Genomic DNA, 23,695 nt, shown 5'->3' on the forward strand with positions numbered 1-23,695 from the left:
GTTTTCTGTCTCTGAGTCTCCGTGTTGTCCTGTCTTCCCTTGATTGTTCCCAGGTGTGTCTCGTCTCCTTGATTACCCTCTGTGTATTTAACTCCACCTGCGTTCCTTGTTGCCTGTCGTCCATTTGTATCCTCCAGTTGCTACTGGCGTTGAGCTCTGGATTCAGCTCAGCTGTGCTGCCTGGCTGTTGGACTTATTTTGGATTATTTTTCATCGTTAAACATTCTTCACTTCACTTCATCCTGGGTCTACAGCGTTTGCCTCACCACTACACCCGCACTTCATGACACACGTAAGCATCCTTTAACAAAAATAGCTTCTTCTATTTAGCATATTTCTAAAAACAAAACACAACATTAACTGTCTGCCCTCTTTCTGGATAGCAATTTAAAATGCACTTTCTAGTTTAAAGGGGAAAGTGGCATGTAAGGAATATAACATGTAAGCTTGAGAAAGTACTTTGTTACCTGCAGAATACAGGAAGCACCTTGTGCATTCTGGAAAGTAATCGGCAAGTTTAGGAAAATCAACAAGTAATTTTACGACAGAGGACTAAAGCCAGAGTAGAGAGGGAACAAAAAGAGGAGTAACTTTTATCCAAAAACTCAGAAATATTGAAATTAATCTGAGACATTTTCTAGAAAAAAAATTCTAGAACTTTTGGAGAAATTTCTGAGTTCCAAAAGTTGAAAATTTTCAAGAATAAAACTTTTTTTAGATTAATCTCATAACTTTTTTCTCAAAAAAAATGAGAAATAACATTCTAATAACAAATTCTTGACTTTTCTGAGCTCCAAAAGTCAAGAATTTGTTAGAAGAAAACTAAAACATTTTTAGATTAATCTTAGAAATCTGCAAAAGAGAAAAGATTGAAAACATTTTGAGGAAAAAACCCCCTACTTTTTTAAGATTAATATCAGTAATTTTATAGAAAAAACTCAGAAATTTCTGATCTCCAAAAATCAAAAACTTCTTTAAAATATATATATATATATATATATATATATATATATATATATATATATATATATATATATATATATATATATATATATATATATATATATATATATATAAAAACTTGGAAATTGCTGAGCTTAAAAGGTTAGAAAAAAAACTAAAAAATGTTTTAGATTAATTTCCAAAATTTTCTATAAAAGTTTGACTTCTACACAGTTTCTCTGGAAATTTTTTAAGATTACACTCAAAATTTCTGAGTTTTTTTTTTTCAAGCAAATTTGTCAGTTTTGGAGCTCAGAAGCTTCCAAGCCTTTTTCTGTGGCAGAAATTTACTCCTCCTTTTTGTTTCTATCTACAATGCCCCTAATACACCTTCCTAAAATTGTCATGCAAATTTTGAACTAAATATTAAAATGCTGCAATGCAAATCAGATCCAGTTCTTTGAGTTTAAAACACATGCATACATTTAAACGTATGAATCCATTGAACATTTAAATGTGAGAGTTTTTATCCATATTAAGTCCTGCACTGGGTTTGATCAACAAGGTTTCCTTTTCTTAACTTCTTTCCACATTTCTCTGGGTTGAAAGGCAACAACAAGACTGTCGTCTTCGGTTAGTCCACCCATCTGAATCAAACTATACCCTGTCTACAAAAATCATTACGCTCCTGTTGATCAAATGGAGGCTTAGTGTAAGAAGAGGGAATAAAGAGGAAAACTCAAAGAGGAAGAAAAAAGTACATCATAAGCCTCCTTATCCTTTACTAGGCCTGTCACGATAGCAAATTTTGCTGAACGATTAATTGTCTCAAAAAACTATTGCGATAGACGATAGTATTGTTTGAAGACCTTTTTACACTGATTTAATGGAAATGACGTAATAATGCATGTGATTTCCTGCCAAAGATAGATACACTTTATTTTCAAAAGAACACCCAACACTGGAACTTATAAACAAAATAAACAAAACAACCAAAAATAAAAATAAAATTGATTCTCAGTCTCCATTAACAAAAATGTACTTGAATAAAAACGAAATAACATAAAGCCAAAGTGTAAATAAATACTGCATTCAACCAAAAGAGTGCAGATTATAAAGTCTGTTTACCATATTGCCCTCCAGTAATCATTAGATTTAAATAGAGAAGATGGGCACATCGACTACCTGATGCAATAGTTCACACTACACGTTAGTTCACACCAACATTTTCCCCTCATGACAATCTTAGAACTTTTATCTTTCTAAGATTGTCTCTTGTTATCATCCTGTAGTGTGTGGTGTGTTACGCTAGATCGTTGTGGCCGCAAATTTGTCATTATGTTGTGCCCACTGTTGGACATCACACGGCACATCGAACCCGATGGAACCGTTATACCTAGGATTTCTGTCGGCTAATGTGTGATCTCAGATTTTGAAAATGGGCCGACAATCGACTGACAGCACTAAGATCATGTAGTGTGCGCTGGACATTACACTAAGGAAATGAGGAAGGGAGGGTCAGTGGAGAGCAGCGGAGTTGAGCCTTTTTTCATTTAGCGTCATCAACAGAAAGAGAAAAAGGCTGGAAGAGACGATAACGGCGATAATTAAAATGACGTAGATAGCTTTAATTTATCGTACGATTAATCGATTTCTCGTTTATCGTGACAGGCCTATCCTTTACTTTCTATTTCTGTATCTCAGAGTATTTGCGGTTTCATTATCGAGCAAAAAGTCAGAGGGTTTGTTACTGGCAGCTCTTGTTGTTGTTCAGGAGAACAGGAAGGTCAAGGGTGGAGAATTATGCTGCAACAATTGATCTATCAAGAGACTAAAAACTGCAAACAGGACATTGAGTGAATAATAGGCTAAATATTTCTGGCAAGAGTATTGAAGCTTATGCCTTAAGATAAAATCTCAACAACTAACTAAACCTTGAAAGTAAAAAGTCTAAATCCTGTTTTTATTCGCCTCTAAGTGAATGAAACTAGAGAAAGTGGCAATCATGATGACATTATCTTTTGGGTGAATTTACGCCACCATCTTGAAACCATTTAATATCGTAGAAATAATCCACATTACCAATAAGTGCTGGATTTAACAGGCAGCCTGAACTCATTGACTGCAAAAACACAAAATCTTACCAAGTATTTTTGATTTATTGTGCAAATATTTAAGTTCACTTGAAATGAGACAAAACTAACCAGCATGACTTTTCAGTAAGATATGAGTTTACTGAAAACGCCTTAATATTGATTTAAAAAAATACTTATTCCATTATCAGATTATTTCATTTATAACAAGACATTTTTCCAATGTTATGAGTGAACTAATCTGACAATGAAACTAGTACCTTTTCAGGAATTATTGACTTAAAACAACTAACTTAAGTTAAAAGTTAAACTAACTTAAAAGTTACTTTACGCTCGGTTAGTTTTGTCTTATTTCAAATGTACTAAGATATTTGGACTAAAAATTAGATAAAAAATACTTGGTAATATTTTGTGTTTTTGTTGTGTTTAACATATAATAGTCTTGATTTTCTAGTATGAATAAACACAAAGTGCCTTTATAAGCTGCCAGAAGTGAAGCAACATCTCCTTCCTCTCTGACATTAATCTTTTTAATGTCTGTTACACAACAGACTGGGAGATCCTGGCATTAAAGTCCATCATCATCATCATCATAACGCAAAACAAAGATAATTAGCAGTGCACAAATCAGATGTCCTCCACTTTAACAAGGCTCAATAATTCATGTTCCAGAAAGTAGATCAAGATGAAGAAATGCAACCAGTTAACTTTGGTTAATATGAAATGTACCCAACCGATTCCAACGTTGGCACTCATTATGACATTTTCTGTTTTTCAAAGAACTCGTTGGGAAAGTTTTTTTTTTTTTTTTTTAATTTACTACAGCTTCATGGTGAAAAATTAAATCTAATAGAAACGACAAACACAGGAACATGCGGCTCAGTTTGAAATAATATCCAGAGGAGCTCTGATAATTTCCTCTTTCACTTTGGCGATACGGTTTCTTTGTTTTCAGCCTCTTAACAAAAGTAACATGATTGGAAAGGGGGAGATTTGCATTGGAAACTGGCAACAGAAAATAAAAATTATTTTTAAGCCTGTCAAGTTAACACATTTTGCTGGATGCTAAAATATCCTAAACATTATTGCAATAAATGATAATGTCATTTTGATACGATTTTCAAGTAATATAATAATCATAGTAATACTAGCATAACTGCTCAAAGATAAAAATAAAACTATAATTTCCAAGGAACATTCAATACTGTAACTGGAAAACATTTTAAATATCCAAATAGACCTGTCACGATGAGGCGATAAATTGTCCCAAGAGTTAATGCAATAAACAATAATATTGTTGTTTTGAGATCATTTTCAACTGATATAACAGAAATGATACAATAACACATTCGCAAAGATCAATAAATGAAATCATATCAAACACTTCAAACATTTTAAACATCCAAAATAAATAAGCAGAACAACAGAAATAATAAATAAAATGAATTATGAAGTCTCTCTAAACAAAATTGTCTTTCCAAAAAGGTTCAGTTGAGGCCAAAACATCAGACTGAAGATTTTTACCATCCAGTTTTTGGTTGAAAGAGAAAAGCAATAAATCAAGCAAATGGAAATCAATTTATCATGATATTAATTGATTTACTGCTTTCTGCAACAGGCCTAGTTTTGCCTTAATTGCTGCTCCTAGTTGTGACGCTTCCTGGATTTCAAACCTGCTCTTCAAGTCTCTATTCTTAGAAAGTCACTTGATTATAAAATTTATTGCGCTGAGCCCAGAGTGGCTGTGGACTCAGAAAAACACATAGAAACTGAGAGAAGCCACTGACTGTGATGAGCGGTCAGACTCGATCTGCTGCCACCAGCAGGAAATGACAACTTCATCGGCCAGAAAATGAGAACGAGGAGCCGACAAATTATAAATAGTCCAACGTTCCCACATGCAAGCACGCATGAACTCACTCCAGTCATCATTGGCTTCAGCTGACTGAGCAGAAAAACAACCTGGATGTTTGAGGTCAGGCGCAGCAACAAACATCAAGCAGGAAACCAAAGAATACAGAATGAACAGTATAAAAAAGGTTTGTGATTACTCTAGCTATGCAATAAATTCCCTTTTTTTAAGTTTCACCACAAAGGAAGAGTTTAAAACTCTTTAAATTGTGAATTAAGGCGACAGAATCATTGATAGTGAAGTAGACTAAATATTGCTGGATGATAAACTATCTTGTGATAAATGATAATATTATTTTGAGACCAATTTCAAATTAATATACACATTCTCAAAGATCAATAAACTTTAAATTCTAATGAACATTTAACACTAGAACTGGAAGACATTTTAAATATTCAAAATAAACAAAACAACAGAAATAACAAATAAAATGAAATATGAAGTCTCTCTCAACAAAGCACCAAACTAAAAATGTTATCATCCAATTTCTGGTAGAAAGAGCAAGAAAACGATAAATGATTTAAGTGGAAATTATTGAGCTTGCTTTATCGTGCGGTTAATTGCTTTATTGCGACAAGCCTAACATTGATTTTAAAAATTAGTAGCTCCACTGGCAGATCATTTCACTTATAACTAAACATTTTCTCATGTTATAAGTGAAATAATCTGACAGTGAACTAGTACAATATTATTTGCTTAAAACAAGCTCCCATTTCTTACTGAAAAGTTACGGTACTTATAAGTCAGTTTTGTCTTAGAGCACTAAGACATTTGCACTGGAAACTAGACCAAAAATACTTTAAGATTTTGGGTTTTTCCATCATTCGTGGAATGCACAAATTATGTAATGTGCATTCCAGTTTTAATTGCATTCTGCAGGAACAAGAATAACCAACTTTTGGTCACAACTCTCTTTCTCCAGCTGCAGCTCAAACGTCTCTCTGTTCCTAAAGTGCAGATTCTTAAAATTATCTAAAAAGATGAGGTCTCCTCCTGCATCGGGTTTCATTTCAGCTCACTGAACTTTGTCTTCTAAATCTCAGCTACAACCGTGCCAACACTGAGACTAAGAATCAATTAAACAGGCTGGAGAGGAGATTCACACAGCTTTACCTTTAGGTAATAATAGTGCACTAATCTTCACTTAAAGCTGTTAAAGTGCTGTCCGTGTTCCTGGTGAATTAATTACATTAATTGTGTTGCAGCGTTTTGCTTTTATGATCTGGCTGCTCAAGAAACAAAATGACCAAAAGTCAAACAATTAGACCTCCAAGACTGAATAACTAGAAATCAAAATAAATACGGATAATGAAACAAGCTGCAATTTTTCTCTGAGTCTTAACTCTTAGTCTTACTAAATGCAAATGGCCCAAATTTTACAACAGTGTATTATAGGGATGGTAGTTAGAGAAAAAAAGAGGAGTAAATTTCAGCCAAAAAAACTCATGAGTTTGAAATGTCAAAAAGTAATATGCTAACATTAACAGCAATTCTGACATTTTTAAGCATTAATTGGGATTTATTGTGAAAACAATAAATTAAAATATTATTATAATGATAAGAAATGTATCATTATAATAAATTATAAATGATATGACAAATGCCCACACAAGCTGCATGTTTATGCTCCGTCTATATTAAAATGAAAAGAACAAAAACAAAAGGAAAAAACATTTATCTTATCCTAACATTTTCCATTTAAGAAAATTAAAGTTGGTCATTAAAGAAAAAATCTCATCCTAAAAAATTGACCAAGTTTGTACCATTCTGAACCTACACTGCAAAAACAAAATCCTGCCAAGAATTTTTGGTCTAGAGCAAATGTCTTCGTACACTTGAAATAAGACAAAACTAACTTACAAGTAACATCTCAGCAACAAATAAGAGCTTATTTTAAGTCAATAATTCCTTAAGTTAACTTTTTAAGTCAACTTAAAAAAGTACTAGACACTTTGGCAGATTATTTCACTTCAAACGAGACATTTTTCCCATTTTATAAGTGAAATAATCTGCCAGTGGACCTGGAACGACTGACTTAAAACAAGGTCATATTTCTTGATGAAAAATTACCTCTAAGTTAGTTTAGTTTCATTTTAAGTGAACTAACATATTTGAAATAAAAATTAGACCAAAACTACTTGGTAACATTTTGTGGTTTTTCAGTGTTACAGTTGGGAGCCACACTTTGGACACCTATAATAATTGTTAAAATAATATTACTTTACCTTTAAGGAGCAGAAACCCAGAAACCTCCTGACTCCCTGCTGTTGTCTCCACCACACTGATCTGCCTCGTCCTCTGAGGATTTCACGTTTCTCATCTTGATTTATATTCAACTGGAGGGCAGAGCAAACTGATTCATCAGCCTAAACCTGAGACCCCTAATTACTGCTTCCCCCATTTCTCAGCCTGTTCCACCTGGAAACCCATCATTAGATGAGACAGTGGTGTTTGTGGGCCTGATGTCAGCTCATTGTCTACGTCCAGCACACAGCAACTCCTGTACAGCTGAAAATTAAAGGTTTTAGGAATGACTGCGGCTAAGTGAAGGCCTCACTTTTACCCCCAGGCCGGCTCTGAGGTCAGTAAACCAGGTAATGGCAGCCACTGAATATCCACTGATTTGTACTTTAGTCAAGACTTCAGCTACTTTAAAACGGGGACAGGGAGAAGTAGGCAATGGTTTTAAAGTATGGAGGCACAAATACAAAAATTTCGGCCAATTTCTAGCAAATCTTCACCTTCTCAAATATTCAATAACAATATTTATGTTTTGGGTGATAAACAATATTTACTAATATATTTCTCAACTGTTTTGACATCTTTGGAAATAAGAATGACAAGAATCATTTCTTGATTCTTGTCAAGAAATTATTCTTCCATTTCTTGAAGGAATCAAGAAATGATTCTTTAAACAATGTGGAGATAAATACCAGTTTCTACCTAGTTTTAGTTATGGGGACGATACAGAGATGTTAAAAAATGACTAATATCAGTTGATACCAATATCAGTAATGATGTATCGTGCAATCCTATTTTAAAGAAACAATTTCTACAGTGGCCAACATGTGCAAACCGATAAATGTGAAGCAAACACATGAATGATGCAGAACCCAAAACTAATGCAAACGAAAAATGTTGCAATCATAGAAATTATAAGCAAAAGACAAAATGCTACAGATAAAAAACAAAAAAATGCTTTTGGCTGAAAGACCAACGTAATCAGAGCAGCAATTAAGCCAAATCTGTTAAAAAATATAAACACTTTGAGTTTAAGATGAAAAACCTTCTTTGTCTGTGAATATGTTTTACAAGAACTCCTTAAGTTGTACAGTTTTAGCTTCTCCTGGTTCAAAGCCTAAAAAAGGCACCTTTTGCAACCAGTTATTAATCCAAAAACTAATCAACAGATTAGCAGACAGTGTTCTTTTTAGCTGCTGATGCATCCGTTGAAACAAGTGATAAAGCATACACCCTATAATGATATACTAAAAAAAGAGGGTTGAGTGGATAAATAAATAATGTGCACAATGTGCCAATTTCTTTATCCAGTTAATTGGCAGAATAATCGATTAATAAAATAACTATTAGATGCAGCCCTAACATGCAATGATATATTAATGGCATCCAGAGTTTGCAGAGCCGTAAAAACTTTGATGTTTCTCTGCCCAGATATCTAATCATGCAGGCAGGCAAAGATTTATGGAGGGCCAAAAGCAAATGAGATGGATTAGGAGTGTTTGCTATGTACTTATAGTTTTATCCCGGACATTTAACTGTGAAATATTATCTCTGATATTAAACAGGTGAGGCTGCCATGGCAGTCATGAGCCTGTATAGCTAGGTCTGTCACAATAATTTGTTGCGACAGACCTTGTTGCTGGATGATAAATTGTCCCAGAAGTTATTGCAATAAATGATAATATTGCACGAACACATTCTCAAAGATTATTAAACTTTAAAGTCTAGTTAACTTTTAACCATGGAACAGGAAGAGATTTTAAATATCCAAAATATATTTTTTAAAACAAACTACTGAAACAATACGTAAAATTAATTATTACCTCTCTATAAAAGGGCTAGTTGAGACCAAAGCACCAAACTGAAGACCTTTGCCATCCAGTTTTTGGTAGAAAGAGAGTAAAAAATAGAAAAACAATACACACAAGCTGTAATTACTGAGTTTTTATTTATACTACATACAGCAGCATTGTTCTGTGAGAATCCTCTTTTGAATGGTAGGGAGACTGACTGCTACTGGAGATCCAGCATCATCATCTACAACCACTCTTTGAAAATACTATGATTATATGAGTTACTACATTTCATTTTTCTTTGGGATAAATCAAACATATTTACCGTAAATTAAATTTACATTTATCCTGTATATTTTTAAGTATTTTTTCATATTATTTTTTTCTGCTAAATGTCATTCTGTTTTGACTAATTGTGTGTAACTCTACTTACTGTTTTTGTTTATTCTTTTTTTTAAAACAGTCTGTTTTTCTTCTTCTGTGTATCCAAACCAATCCAAACAATGTCATTTATGCATATATTATTCCCAGCAAAAAAGCGTCAGAATGCGTGACTGGTAGATCTGTGCGTACTTTTAATTTGAACACACTTTTCAGCAAAAAACATCGATAGTAGATTAGAAGTAGAAGAACTGGTGATGCTTTGGTATGCTAACTCTAAATCAACACACCTGGTTTAGCTACTGTCGTATATTTTGGGTATATTATATCTGCCTTGTTAACATACAATAAAAAACGTCTTAATAAATAGGTACTAAGCTTGAATAAGGGTCGTCGGCGCCGGTTAGCCTTGATGATAGTTAGCTTACCCGGTGGTGATGATGGAAAAGAGCAGGCTTTGACGTCAGCTCCTCTCAACCGCAGCGTCCCGGCCAAACATCCACTGTCACATCTGAGACAAAAAAAACACGTCCAGAGGGAGCAAACCTCGTCTGCTTTCATTCATTTATCTCGCTCTCTCTCCCCTGACCTCCGTTTCATGACCAAACCAAACACAACAGGACTGGAGGATGTCCTGATAGGCTCAGTTTCCGTGGTGACGTCGATAGTTTTCAGCCGATTTTGGTGACTGTGTTGCCACCAAGCGGTTGAAATGCAACATTACAATAACTATATATTAGTGCAGAACAGGGGTGTCCAAACTGGTCACGCGTGGCCCAAATTTTTTTTATAAAACTACATAAATTCACTTCCCAACGATAAACTCAACATACAATAAATCAATTATTATTTTTATTTTTTATACTTTGTTTTTTTATTGTTTGTATGAATGAGAGCTACAAAGTGCCACATAAATTAACTCTTAATAAACAACCAAAGAATAAGGGTTTATTTTTCATGAGTTTTCCATGTTATTTAAAAACATCTAATTTACAAATTCTTTTGGGCCCAGATGAAATAAAGAAAAACTATTCCACCTATTCTCAGCGGGATTTGGGTCACTTTCTCTTTAAAAATTCATATTGTATCAACCAACGTTTAATAAGTTAAATGAAAGCAGAGGGACGCAGCCGGCAGCGGACAGGAAGAAGTCGATACGCTGAGCAACAGGAGCTAACCTGGGCTGAGAGGCGAATCTGATCGAGTTTGCATTTTCTGGCAGCCCACTCATCCACACTGGGTTCCCTGTTGTGGCAGGGAAATGCATATACTGTCCTGCTTAGATTCTGTCCATGTTTAAGTATTAGGGAATGGCTGGGTAGATGATGTGGCAGGGATTCTACAAATCAGCTTTTTATGAGTCAGAGTGTTGAAAAAATACATAAATATTACATGGTTCTATTGAGATGCTTAGGTATTCTATTATTATTCTATGTCTTCATATATTTATGTAAATAAAACATCTTAATATATTGTAAACATATATTAGGATCTTTTAAAGTGGGGGAAAAGGAAATCTCTCTGGGGTAGTGTGAAATTCAACATAAAAAGTTGAATGTAAATATTTTACATGAAGGTATTTTCAGGAAGGTCCTGGATGTTTTCAAATTGTTTATAGTAGAAATAGGTTTTGAATTCCAATTATGACATGTTGAAATCTATGAATTTGATATGAGAAGTTTAGTCTTTGTAGCGTTTTTGTTTTGTTCTGTCACGATTTGCGGTAGAGAGGTGGTGAGGCAGATGCAGAGGACCCAGGTAGGTGTGAAGAAAAATATGAATTTAATGATGTAGTCAGAAATACAAAGTCCTGGCAGCACAGAATGAGCAGAAGGCTAAGGCTCAAATCTGGTAGCAACTGATAACAATGGACATCTGACTAAAGACTTGACCCAACAAGGCACACGGGTGGGTTTAAACAGACATGGAGACAATCAGGGAGAACAAGAGACAGGTGTAACTCATCAAGGGGTAGACGGACAACACAGAGACTACACAGAAACCTAAATAAACACACAGATAAACTCATCCTAATATAATAACACTTGTTCCAGGTTCATTGCTGTTGTTGAAATTTGGTTGTCAAAGCTCAAAATTACATGGCTACAGAGTTTAACAGCTCTATTGGAACCAGTTTCTCTACTGTTTATAAGAAATATTTATTTATCTATATATAATGTATGATTATATAATATATAATCATGCATAGTACAGTATTTATATACATATATTCATATTAGATATACTCTGTATCATATTTTATATAAATATGTATTGTAAAATTATATTAATTTCATAATTTGTAAATTATATACATATGTATTATATTTGAAAAACATTTACATTTTATATTTCTAATTATTTTATATGCAAGAATTTGAACTGTTTTCCTCTTTTAATACAAAATAAATATAAATATGTTAACAAATTTGCTTGTTTTTACTAAATTGCACATCATATGCAAGCAATTTACAGTATGCATGTAGAATAGAATTTATTGTCACTGTACAATAATATTAAAGTCAGCTCCAAAACAGCGCAACCATTGTAAGATATTTATGAAAAATAAACACACACACTGTGCCCCATTTTGCATAGTGCGAGCATGTTACACCTCGCCCAAAGCGAGAATCACACCCTGAGCCATAACCTCAACTAAGGTATTTGGAACGCAAAGTGTGTGGGTGGCGCATGCGTGATATGAAGTATACAACGACAAAATTATATTAACTTGTTTTTCAAACTTTTAAACGGACTATGTTTAAAAATATTAGCTATTTATGTAATATACATTTTATATGAACGAAAAAAATATTTAGAAAATAATCAACATCTTCCGATGACGTAGTGTCGTGAGACGGAAGTTGTTTTAATCGCGGAAGTGAAGTGGTACAGTAGTGCTGTTGTTGAAGCTGACTAGAGATCACATTTGGGATTCCTTACAACGTTCAGGGTTTATTTATTTACTTTGCTTTATGTAGGTTTCTGAGAGGCTCGCGTTCTCGGGTAGACCAGGTAAGAATGAAAAACAATATCGTTTTTATTTTTTTATTTTTTTATAATTGTTTATTTTCTGATCAAACCGTTGATAAAGTTGACGTTAGCTAAGTTAGCACAGCTAACGCGACGTCTTTCGGAAACATTGATCGCCTCCTCCCCAGGGACATGAATTGATACAAGGACCGGGTATGCACGGCTGAAACGTATATTTATAGCCCCCGTGTTGTTGTTATTGCACCAACATTTTCCAGAAGAGGTGAAGGGAAGGAGAGTGGGGATAGAAAAATGTTTGAATTTTGTTCTGGAAAGTTGTTTCTCTAACCAAGCTTTATTTTTGACCAAATGTGTTAACTTTCTCGATTTTTATCTTTAATTATCTTTGATTTCTTAATTTGATTGTTGTTTATATCCCACAATATAAAAAACATATTCCAAAACAATTATGTTTGGATTAATACCCTTTATGATCCGCAATTCATATTTAATGAAGACTAGCACTGCCTTTTGTGAAAGGAACAGAAGCGCGTTGTTTCAGTTATAACTTTATTTCAACTTAAATTTTTTTGGTGTTTGTTTTTAAATCTAACAGTTCTTTATTTTAAACTACTCCATGGTGCAAGTATGTTAATATAAATTGTGTAAACAAACCCAATGAAATTAGGCTAGTTAAAACAGTATCAATGTTAAATGCATAATCTAATTTCATTTTAAGTATTTAAAATAATGATTGGTTTCCTGATTTGATTCAAATCACAGGACAGCAGATGAGAGTTTTATTTACATAAAAATATATTGTCCTTAAGCTTATGCTAACCTTGATATCCCTCATGTTCAGGTGCATGTTAATAAACTAGGAAACACTGAAAATGAAATTAGTTAATAGGTAATGTCACTATACAAACGTTTGCTTTTGTTCATTTAATTATTATAGATCAAACTAATTAAAATCTACTCTCAGTTTCTCTGAACCAATAAATAAAAAAAATTTGCTAGTCATTGCACCCCTCCACAAGGAGAGTAAGTCACAAGATGTCATTGCTTAAGCAGTGAGACATCTCCAAGCATTATGATGGAAAGTTGAGTGGAAGGAAAAAAGCAAGATGTATTAATGGTTAGTCAGGTATTCATAAACTTTGGTCTTCTGTGAATCTCACCAGACTAAGACTGGACTAAGGGACAAAAGAAATAGAGTGTTTCTCAATGGTCAAATGTTTTCTTTTTAGATGAAAATGTAAAATACTCATTTGGAAAAGGCACAGGATGAATGTCTCTTGAGGGTTAATTGTGAAATTTCCACAGTTGGTGAAGATTTTGTGAGCCATGTCAACTGCTGGAGTTGGTCTGCTGCATTTTATTAAGTCCAAAATAAACACAATCATCTTTCAGGAAGTGTTAGTGCTTCCCTCTGCTGAGAAACGTAATGGTTATGAATTTACCAGGAGGTCTTGGCACCTGCCCTCACTTCCTTAATTTAAAGAACATGTCTGTGTTTGACTTGGTCTGAGCCAAACCCTCTAGAGAACCTTTGGAGTCTTATCAAGGAAGAGGAAAATCAGGATAGAAGAGGATATGTGGTCCCCACCAAAAGCCACTTCAGTTTACTGTTTTTGATGTGGAAAATTACTTTCTTGAATTTTGTAAATCATAAGTTCTGCCAATTTAGTTTTTCTTTGGACAGTTAGAATATACCTTACGTTAGTTTAGAACCTACATCTGTAATTAATTAATGGTTTGTTTAACAGGTGGTTTGTTTCTTGAATGCACTTTTTGAACTTGTAACATCAGATTACGTCAACTTTAACTTTCATCTAATTTGTTAGAGATTTTTAGTTATTGTTTTGTCCATAATTTTATGGAAATAAACTACATACATATATTTTTTTAAAACAATCAAGTCAGAAGTGTGTTCAAGAAACTAACTAACTAACAGCCCTCAGCCTTTTCAATAAAAGTTTGGTTTTGGATCTTAGAAGGCCGCGATGCTAAGTCTGAGCTCAAACCTACAGTAGCTACTTGTATTAAGTTCTCATTTGTGAGAACAGTAACTTGATCTAAGAATTTATCACTCTAGTAGAAAACATCAAAACACTTTAACTCCTCCCCACCTTAAGGTGACATTTCAACCCCAACCTGGAGGAAATAGTCCACACACTTCTGTCCGCCGCAGTACAAGCCAAGAATAGTGAAAACATATGTTTAGTAATACAAAGAATACTTTTAATGGTGCTCTACTGCTCCTTTTATCTCTGCCACACCCTCTTAATCTAAACCAATTACAACTAACCGTCCCTTCAACCAGTTGGGAGTATGAAAGTTGCGTCTGCTGACAGATGATTCATGATGACAGATTCATGATGTTAAAGATTCTTAGTCAAAGTGGAGAAGGTGTGGTCTCACATCTGTCTTTGATTCCAAGCAAATTTACATAGCAGGATTATTGTTTTTGACCTTCAGATACAACAAAAAGAAATTCCTAACTGAGGTTGGCCCGTTTGTCAATTGAACAACTTCGTTGGTAAGATGTGTAAAAACTTTAAAAATTAGTTGTTACTGTTAATTAAAAAAAAAAAAAAAAGCAACCAAGTGCAACTTTTATTGGTCTTAAAGAAAAATTAAATGTTGTAATTCATATTTTTCAAGTTTCTTCAAAGAGTTATAAATGCTGATGGCTGTGGAAAGAAACGATCTCCTGTAACAGTCTGTATTACAGTGGTGCTGATGAAGACTTTGAAAGTCAAAATTACAGATAGTTTGATCTAAAACAAACAAAAATAACAGTAAAGATTTAAAGCAAAATCAAATGGCAATAATAAGTACTGCATAGATCAAAAGCTGTAGGCTGAAGGTACTCGGTTTATATGCTTATCCTTACATTTTTATTACAAACAAAACATTTCCCCTCCTCACTGCATTAATGTCCCAAATATTAACAGAATACACAGAATCAATCCTTAAATCCAAATGAGAAAAAAAAAAATTTGAAAAGTAAGTAAATCACCATCATGGTTTCAATCAGATTCTAGTTTTCAATCATTTTATGTTTTAATTCCCTTTTAAAACTGTGTTATGTTATTTATCAGTTTAAAATCCTGGTAACAGAGATGCACATACTTTTTAATATATGTAGTAAATTTTCCTACTAGCTCATATCCTTAAACAATTTCTGAATATTTTTTGGAGCAGGTTATTTTTTTGTTTGTATATATATCAGTGTTGATGACTTCCTGTTGGGCTTTTATTTTTTGTTTTGTGGTGGGAAATAGCTTCCTTGTTCCAACTGAAGCAGCATTTCCGCTAAACATGAATGTTTTGCATGAATGAGCAACCATTTAATCACTAAGACAGCAATGTAATGATGAGTAAGGTGTTGGAAATCGACAGCCAGGCTCTCTTTGCCTCTCTTTTTTTAAGTGTTTGTATTCACTGCAAGACAAAAGCGCAGTGTTTTCTAAAATGGTCAACAACGGGTCAGATAACTTGATTTTTCAGAAAAAAAGTAACAAAAGGCATTCAGAAACTTTTTATGTTTTTAAGCAAGGATTTCATTTCAGATTTCACTAATTCTCAGACCTCGTTAGGCGTAGCTATTAGGGATGCAAGTTATCAGTGATCTAATCTAATGATTAATTGATAAGCGTCCATTTTCTTAAAAACATGAGTTTTCTTTTGTATAAAGAGTGTCAACCATTTTGCATTAATGTTTTTTAAAAGTTTATCATAAAATTTTAACATCATTTTGTGTCAGCTGTATTAAATACTGACTGAATAAACTGAAAATTCTGGATTTGTCACATTGTTAAACTGAGACATATTTATATAATATAACCAAACAAACCCCTCTTGTGTTGCTGAAGAGAAAAATAAAAGATGAAAAATAAAATCAAATATATGAAACACTTACCTGCTGAAATTTAAGGGGCTTGTTGACTGTTTATATTTCAAAACAGAACCGCTTTAAGTCCATTTTGCATCTCAAACTAGACTTCGTTTTACCGTTTTGTTGTGGCCGCCATCTTTGTTTCTTTATCAACTGGCTCCGATTCAGGATGACCGGCGCCCTCTTCTACAACACTAAAAGACTGTCTGAGAGGCCGTTATTAATTAATCGATTGGAACTAATTTTAGTCTAACAAACCATTAATAGTAAGTCGATATGAACCGGCGTTATCAGTGCATATTTGTGTCAAGCAGCTGCCCTGTTTCTCCAGTCTGTCAGGTTGAGCCGTTAGCTGAAATGGCGGATCACACGGATGTCAACTTGCCGCCGGAAGAGCGAGTCCGTGCTCTGACCCAACGAGGCAGCTCGGTGGAAGTCAACGACGACGTGCCGCCGCGACGTTACTTCCGCTCTGGCATGGAGATGATCCGAATGGCCCACATCTACACGGAAGAGGGAAACCTCGAACGCGCCTTTGTACTTTACAATAAATATATTACGTGAGTTGTTTGTTTTTTTTGTTTTTTTTAATGAAGTCCAAGACTTGTCACGTAGAAACATTCAGCAATCGCCATAATTTTGTTGATTGTTTTATTTAAAAATAAAGATGTTAAGCTGATTCTTATCTGTATTTTAAGGCTTTTTATTGAAAAACTTCCCAAACATCGGGACTACAAAACGGCAAACATCCCAGAGAAAAAGGACACAGTAAAGGTGCCCAAAGAGTTTGATGTTTTATCATTTATCTGATTGTGTCTTTTTTCTTTAACTTTTTTGTGGAGAACCTACAGCTTAACTTTGTGATTCATCAACAGAAACTCAAAGATGTGGCATTTCCTCAAGCAGAGGTTCTCAAACAGGCTCTTTTAAAAAGATTTGAACAAGAATATGCGCAATATCTGGTCAAAAAGGTAAGATGAAGCACCAGTCTATTACAAAAGTGTTTATTCCCCTGAAACTTTGTTTTACATTTTATCAGTTTATTTGTAAAGCATATTTTAACAAATGGGGTAATTCGAAGTGCGTTACATTATCAGAATGGAAATGTAACCACAAACGAGGAAAAACTTTACATCCAGTGGCAAAATTATGAATCAAATGGAAAATGAATCTTGCTGGGGTATACTGGGACAGTACCAGTTGGAGGCAGTCTACTGGAAAACAAATGAGGTTTTAACCTTGATTTAAGGAACTCACTGTTTCTGCAATTTTGAAGTTTTCTGGAAGTTTGTGCCAGATTAGAGGAACATAAAAACTGACTCTTGTCATCCAGTTTTAAGTAGAAACAGGGAGAGAAAACAGAAAAAACAATAAATAAAACAAATGGAACTTATTGAGCTTTTTTTAAATTTATCATGTTGTAGGGCAGTAGCTTAAATTAATTGATTATTATTGATTAATTGATTTATTGCTTATTGCGAAATGACTAGTTTTAACAAGGAGTGGGCATTTATCGTATTCTTTATCATGATTAATTTGTTATCATAATAAGAATCTTGATTAATCATTGTCACAATAAGTTCCAGTTAATGGTGTTTTAAAAAAACAAACAAATGTTCTTATCATCAGGATTGATCGTTTTGCCATTTTCTCCTTTGTGTGTTGAATGAAAGCATCAATAAATACCAACACACTCGAAAATTCAGTTACTCTGAGCAGTTTAGTGATACAAATCACAAATGGGAACTTTTCAGGAGCAGTATTTGTGATTGTGGGGCTAATAATTGCTGTGGCACACAGTCACCTAAGAAGAAATAATAAATTACGCTTGTGTCACTTTTATTCTTATAACAAAAATACAGCAAAATATTGTGATAAAATGTTTAAGTCCATATTGCCCACCAAGAGCTCTGATACTCCAGTCAATAATTAATCAATTACTAAATTAGTTAATTTAGATAATAGCTCTAAATTAGATCTATAATTACCTAATAATAGATCAATTACAATAATTATGATTTCAATCATGATTAATCACGATCAATTGTCATTAATAAATTATTGGAATAATTCTCAATTAATTCAGCCAGCTAATCGTGATTAATTAGGATTCCAATAATCAATTAATCACAATTAATTATAATTAATTGATTATTGAAATAATGCTCAACTTATTTAGAGTATACAAATTCACAAAAAGGCCATTTTTGAGTGTGTATAGTCAGACTCAAAATGTGTACATTAATCGGATTAATTGTGATTTATCAGATTAATAAGATGAATCATTTCAGTACTACAAGAGACCAGACCTTTCACTCAGCTGTGGTCCGTCATACCTGCAGAAAGCGGAGGAGGAGGCCCTGGCGCTGGAGCAGTCCAGGCAGCGTGCGCTGGACGCCGAGCGGGAACGCGTCGCCGTAATGCAACGGCGGCAACGGGAGCAGGAGCAGTTCAGTGCTTTCGAGGAGATGATCCGTCGACAGGAGCTGGAGAAGGAGCGTCAGCGAGTGCTTCTGGAGTTCGCCACGCCGTCTGCACCTCCTGCCGACACGCCCCTCATTCCTGGCATCCAGGGCCCGCCGTTGGTGTCCCCCACCGTGCCGCTGAGTCCCGGCGATTTCGGCACCAACGACTATCAGCACCATCGGCCTGCTGCCACGCCGGGCACGCCAGTGGTCAGCCCACCCAGCTTTGACCGCTCGCTCAAACCCGGGTCTCTGGTCAGCCCCGGGAACAACAGTAAGTCTTTTCCCTGAGCTGCTTTAGTTCCTGTTTAAACTGAAGATGCACTGGTCCAATATTAATATCTGTAATATATAGATATTACAGATATATATATTTTAAAAAAATTATAGAACGAGCTTGACGATAAAAGGGTTTCATTTAGATCGATAATTAGGACTGACACTGTGACAAATTTTGCTGGACAATAAATTATCCCAGAAGTTATTGTGATTAACAATAATATTGTTGTTTGGAGACCATTTTTTAGTAATATAATGAAAGGAATAATAGTGCAAGAACACATTCTGAAAGACCAATAAACTTTAAATTCTAATGACTTTTTGACACTAGAACTGGAAGATATTTTAAATATCCAAAATAAATAAACAAAACAATAGAAACAACAAATAAAATTAATTATGGAGTCTCTGTACACAAAATTATTCTTCAAAAAAGGATTGTTGAAACCAAAGCAGCCAACTGAAAATTTTTGTCATCCAGTTTTTGGCAGAAAGAGAAAAACAACAATTCATGAAAATGTAAATTATTGAGCTTGTTTTAATTTATCATGGGATTAATTGATTTATTGCGACAGGTCTAGAGAGAATTATTGATCAATTCTATGTTTTAATATCTGAAATATTACCAATATGATGACGTGACCCTTCCTGTTTTATCCAGTTTTCTCTCCACGTTGTCTTTTTTTTTTTTTAAAGCAGTTATGAGGCAATGTAGCAAAACCTAAAAACTGCTTCTGTTTACTCCACAAGTCGTTGCTAGGTAACCAAAGTTGGGGGAACTGCTTGTTACCCAGCAGGTTGTTGCTAGGGAACCATAGATTCCAGCAACTCACTCTGGATCAGAGTTCAGTGGATATTCTATCTATTAAATATTGAATTGTAAGATGTATTATCTACTGGTATTGATCACATACCTATCGCGATATATATTGTTATTGATTTATTGTCCAGCCTTAAGTCTGGGTGTGACAATGTGCCGGATCCATCAGGGCAGATGAAGCTATTGGTGTATTAAAATGTCCTGTACTGGTGCAACGTTGTCAATAAATTTGTAATTTATGTATGTGTTTAGAAAAAAGAAATTTTTTCAGTCAATTCAGCTTCTTTTCTGTATTGTATTGATATTGGTCGATGCTGAACCTCAGATATTGGTATTGGAAATGGATAAAATCGACAGACTTCTCCATTCAGCTGCTGTTTTCCTCATCTGTGTAGTTTTTGCAGGTACGATGGTGGATGCCCTCCGGCAGCTGGCCGTTCCTGCTGAGCTGTGCCGCAGCTTCCTGAGGCTGGCCGAGGCCAACACCAGCCGCGCTGTGGAAACCTGCGGCATCCTGTGTGGAAAACTGGTAGACCTTTGGAACGCAGCAGCTCACACAATTTGTTTTATTAAATTTCTCAATTAAATTTGCACATCTTAAAAGTTTACAGAGCTTTGGAAAAGTATTTATAAAAGTTAAAAAATCCATTGTAAGGCTGTTATGTTGGTATGTCCTGTAGAGAGACAAAGTACAAAATATTGACTCAGAAAGGCTAAAATCAAATGCACCGAATGGTAAAATAATTAATCAATTGTTGAAATAACAGCCAACTAATTTAATAATTGATTAATTGTTAACTGAAGTATTTTCTGTCATTTGCTAAAAAAAAACAAAAAAAAAAACAACAGAGTAGCAATTAAGACAAAACTGTAAAAAAATAAATTTTGCATTTAAGAAAAAAATTATTTAGACATAAAATTGTAACGGACTGAATCTTCTGTTCTTTAAGAAATATTTCCGCCACGAATCCTGACGTAGTCAAGATGTTGCCAGTTGCTATGACAACAAGTGTGTGTGCAGCGTAGCTGACACAGACAGCGAGAAAAAAGAAGAATACGAGTAGTTTTGCGTTCTTCTTCAACGGTTTTTCTTAATTATTTTTCCTTTGCTGTGGCTCTCTGCACTACATTAATAACCCCAACGTCTCCAGGATTAATTTAGTTAATGAATTGTTCCTGCACGGCTATGGATGGAAAGTTAAGGAGAGCCTTTTTGCTAAATTTCTGCTGTAAACAATAACATGTCTACCCACACCACACTTTTCAGATTTTATTTTATTATTCTTCCTCTTCATGTGTCACTATGTGGGCTGACTGCATAAAATCCTAAATGTATAATCCATTAAAGTTCCTGGTCATTTATCCAAACCATGACTCGGCATTCTTTGACTGGTTTGTGTTCGTTCCAGACCAGAAATGCGTTCACTGTGACTCACGTCATCGTGCCGAAGCAGTGCGGCGGGCCAGACTACTGCGACACTGAGAACGAGGAGGAGCTGTTCCTGATCCAGGACCAGCACGACCTCATCACCCTGGGATGGATCCATGTGAGTGACAGGAAGCTGCTGTCATCACTTCCTGCTCTGCTCAGGGCAGACGCTCTGTCCTGAGGGAGAGGAAGCTCATCAACCATCAACCAATCCATCCAATCGATGCGTCTGATGCGTCCTTCTATCTGTCGATTCTTCCTTCCTTCCTTTTTTATGACCTCCTTGCTTCTTTTATTCATTTGTTTGTTCCTCCTTTTCTCTCTCTCTCCCTCCCTCCTTCTCACTATGCTTCATTCCTTCTTTCCTTCCTTCCTTCCTTCCTTCTTTTGTTCCATAATTCCTCTTTTCTTTCTTCCTCCCATCTTTCTTGTCTTCCTACCTTACCTCCCTTTTTGCTTTCTTCCCTTTCTTTCTCTTTTCTTTCTTCCTTTTCTTCTTTCCATTGCTCCTTCCTTCCTTTCTTTTTTCTTAAGCTCTCTCTCTCCCTCCCTCAAAAATAGATCAACTTTCAACTTTGATTATTGAACAGTTTCCATCTGTGTTCTGATAATTTTTTTTATCAGTTTCACTCCTGCAATATTATTTCTGTTTTTTTTTTTTTTTTAAAGTCTCATTCCAACTTACGAATCAAACATTTTTGGTGTCTTTGATCGCACCTCAAAAAATTCGGGAAACATTGTTAGTTTTATGAATCAGAGAAAATCTACATTTATTACTGAGTGATAAATACCTTTAAAAGCTCTGGAAGTTTCTGTTGTAAATGTTAAAAGTTACAGTAATATTTGTTTTCGTTTTCCCAGACTCACCCTACACAGACCGCCTTCCTGTCCAGCGTCGACCTCCACACACACTGCTCCTACCAGATCATGCTGCCTGAGGCCATCGCCATCGTCTGCTCGCCGAAATTCAACGAGTGAGTCGAGGGAAAACCCATGGAGTTTTCCGGTCATTTCCACTGTCATTGTTTCAAACCTTTTCTGACTGTTTTCCTGATCAGAATCGGCTACTTCCGGCTAACCGATCGAGGAACGGATGAGATCTCTTCGTGTAAACAGAAGGGCTTCCACCCTCACAGCAAAGATCCTCCTCTCTTCACAGTGAGTATAAAAATGTAAACTTTAATTTTATTTATTCGTTTCCATCCAGATGCAACCTCCATTTGAATTTTTACGACAGCCTGAGCGGCTCAGTTTCAGTGTTTTCACCCAATTTGTGCCACTTCTGCATGTGGAACTAAGTTGAATCTCATAGTTTTCAAACTGTCTGTAGTCTGAACAGTCATGTCACATTTTATCCGACGTTTATGTTGTTAATGTGAGACAAGCATCATAATTCTGCACCAGAAGAAGCCAGGCGTAGTAAATCTGGACGCAATTTCTTAAAATCGGGAAAGAACTGCTGGTTCAGATTATTTCACTGATAATAAGGCAAAAATTTCTTGTTGCAAGAGAAATAATCTGCCAATAGAACTAGCACTTTTTCATCGATATTAAGAAATTATTTACACAAAACAAGCTCCTAATGTTTGCAGAAATGTTACTTGTTAGTTTTGTCTTATTTCAAGTGTATTAAGATGTTTGTACTAGAAACCAGACCAAAAATGCTAGATCAGATTTGCAGTGCAGTAGAGGTGAAAAACCACCACATCCTTCCCTAAAAACCTTTTTTTAATCAAAATTACTGTTAAGATAATTCATTTTTGTAATTCCAGCTCAATGTAAAGGCAGTTAGTGCAGCAGGTCGACTTGGTGGAGAGACGTTCTCTAAATGCGTTTCTCCTTTTCAGCACGCCGGACATGTGAACATCACGGACGACTCTGTGAGCATGATGGACCTGCGGTGATCTTCTGGTTCCACCCGAACACTCGAGGACTGTTTAACCGAACTGAACTTGTTTTACTGGAAGAAGCTGAAAACACTCGATTTATTTTTGTGGATGGTACTGAGAAAAGTGCCGACCACGCTTACCGTTTATTTTGACTTCTTTTCTTCTCAAGAGGAACTGTGTTGAAAATTCATATATTATTGCACTTTCCAAACAAGCAAACTACTATCAGACTCATGGACTTCTGAACCTCTTGTCTTTTCCATGCTTCTGTTTTTTATCCTTGATTTGTTCTCTGTTCTGCTTTCTTCTTTCAACATGTGTGTCAGTGACCGCTGGCAGGTGAGATTTTGATTCTACCTGACAGATAAAGTGCCAAGGATGTGAACATTCATACTTTTGTTGAGTTTTTTTTTTTTTTTTTTTTTTTTTTTTTCCCCCCCCAACTGTTTCAAACTCTTTGGGTTTTTCTTCTATTAGCTTTTGGAGTGATATAACTGATGAGATGCAAGCCAGCAGTAACTCAGGTACGCAGGCAGTGCTGCTGTTCCTGCCCGGTATTCAATTTTCCCTTTAC

At 35.0% G+C, this 23,695-nt stretch overlaps 2 protein-coding genes across 7 annotated transcripts in view; one reads left to right on the plus strand and one right to left on the minus strand.

The window, feature by feature from the left end:
* The window catches only part of slc39a14 (solute carrier family 39 member 14), a 31,341-nt gene extending 21,346 nt beyond the window's left edge, over nucleotides 1–9,995 (minus strand). For 2 of the 3 annotated variants that reach the window (XM_044109702.1, XM_044109719.1), the window contains exon 1: nucleotides 9,791–9,995. The gene's annotated coding sequence lies outside the window, so the exon portion shown is untranslated. Of the gene's footprint in view, nucleotides 1–7,172; nucleotides 7,284–9,790 lie in introns of all 3 variants that reach the window. The other variant, XM_044109711.1, reaches the window with a different exon arrangement.
* LOC122827120 (STAM-binding protein-like A) lies at nucleotides 121–23,512 on the plus strand. 4 transcript variants are annotated; one of them, XM_044109739.1, is made up of 11 exons: nucleotides 121–292; nucleotides 7,356–7,528; nucleotides 16,571–16,799; nucleotides 16,938–17,013; nucleotides 17,115–17,210; nucleotides 18,582–18,978; nucleotides 20,199–20,332; nucleotides 21,213–21,350; nucleotides 22,094–22,206; nucleotides 22,291–22,390; nucleotides 23,080–23,512. In XM_044109739.1, exons 3-11 carry the CDS (start codon nucleotides 16,597–16,599, stop codon nucleotides 23,134–23,136), a joined length of 1,314 nt encoding a protein of 437 aa, XP_043965674.1. In that variant the 5' UTR covers nucleotides 121–292; nucleotides 7,356–7,528; nucleotides 16,571–16,596; the 3' UTR covers nucleotides 23,137–23,512. The 4 variants fall into 4 exon arrangements, with proteins under 4 accessions (XP_043965674.1, XP_043965673.1, XP_043965676.1 ...); XM_044109738.1 differs by lacking the exon at nucleotides 7,356–7,528; XM_044109741.1 differs by lacking the exon at nucleotides 7,356–7,528 and having other exon boundaries at nucleotides 20,208–20,332.
* Nucleotides 23,513–23,695: the final 183 nt, after the last annotated feature.

Source organism: Gambusia affinis, linkage group LG03 (assembly GCF_019740435.1).
Source record: "Gambusia affinis linkage group LG03, SWU_Gaff_1.0, whole genome shotgun sequence".
Taxonomy (NCBI): domain Eukaryota; kingdom Metazoa; phylum Chordata; class Actinopteri; order Cyprinodontiformes; family Poeciliidae; genus Gambusia; species Gambusia affinis.

Excerpts from the sequence above, each read along its gene's own strand:
- LOC122827120 (XM_044109739.1), top strand. The coding sequence starts at position 16,597 with ATGGCGGATCACACGGATGTCAACTTGCCGCCGGAAGAGCGAGTCCGT. Across the intron at positions 17,211-18,581 it reads CGCAATATCTGGTCAAAAAG|AAAGCGGAGGAGGAGGCCCT; the intron begins GTAAGATGAAGC and ends TCATACCTGCAG. Across the intron at positions 22,391-23,079 it reads AAGATCCTCCTCTCTTCACA|CACGCCGGACATGTGAACAT; the intron begins GTGAGTATAAAA and ends TCTCCTTTTCAG.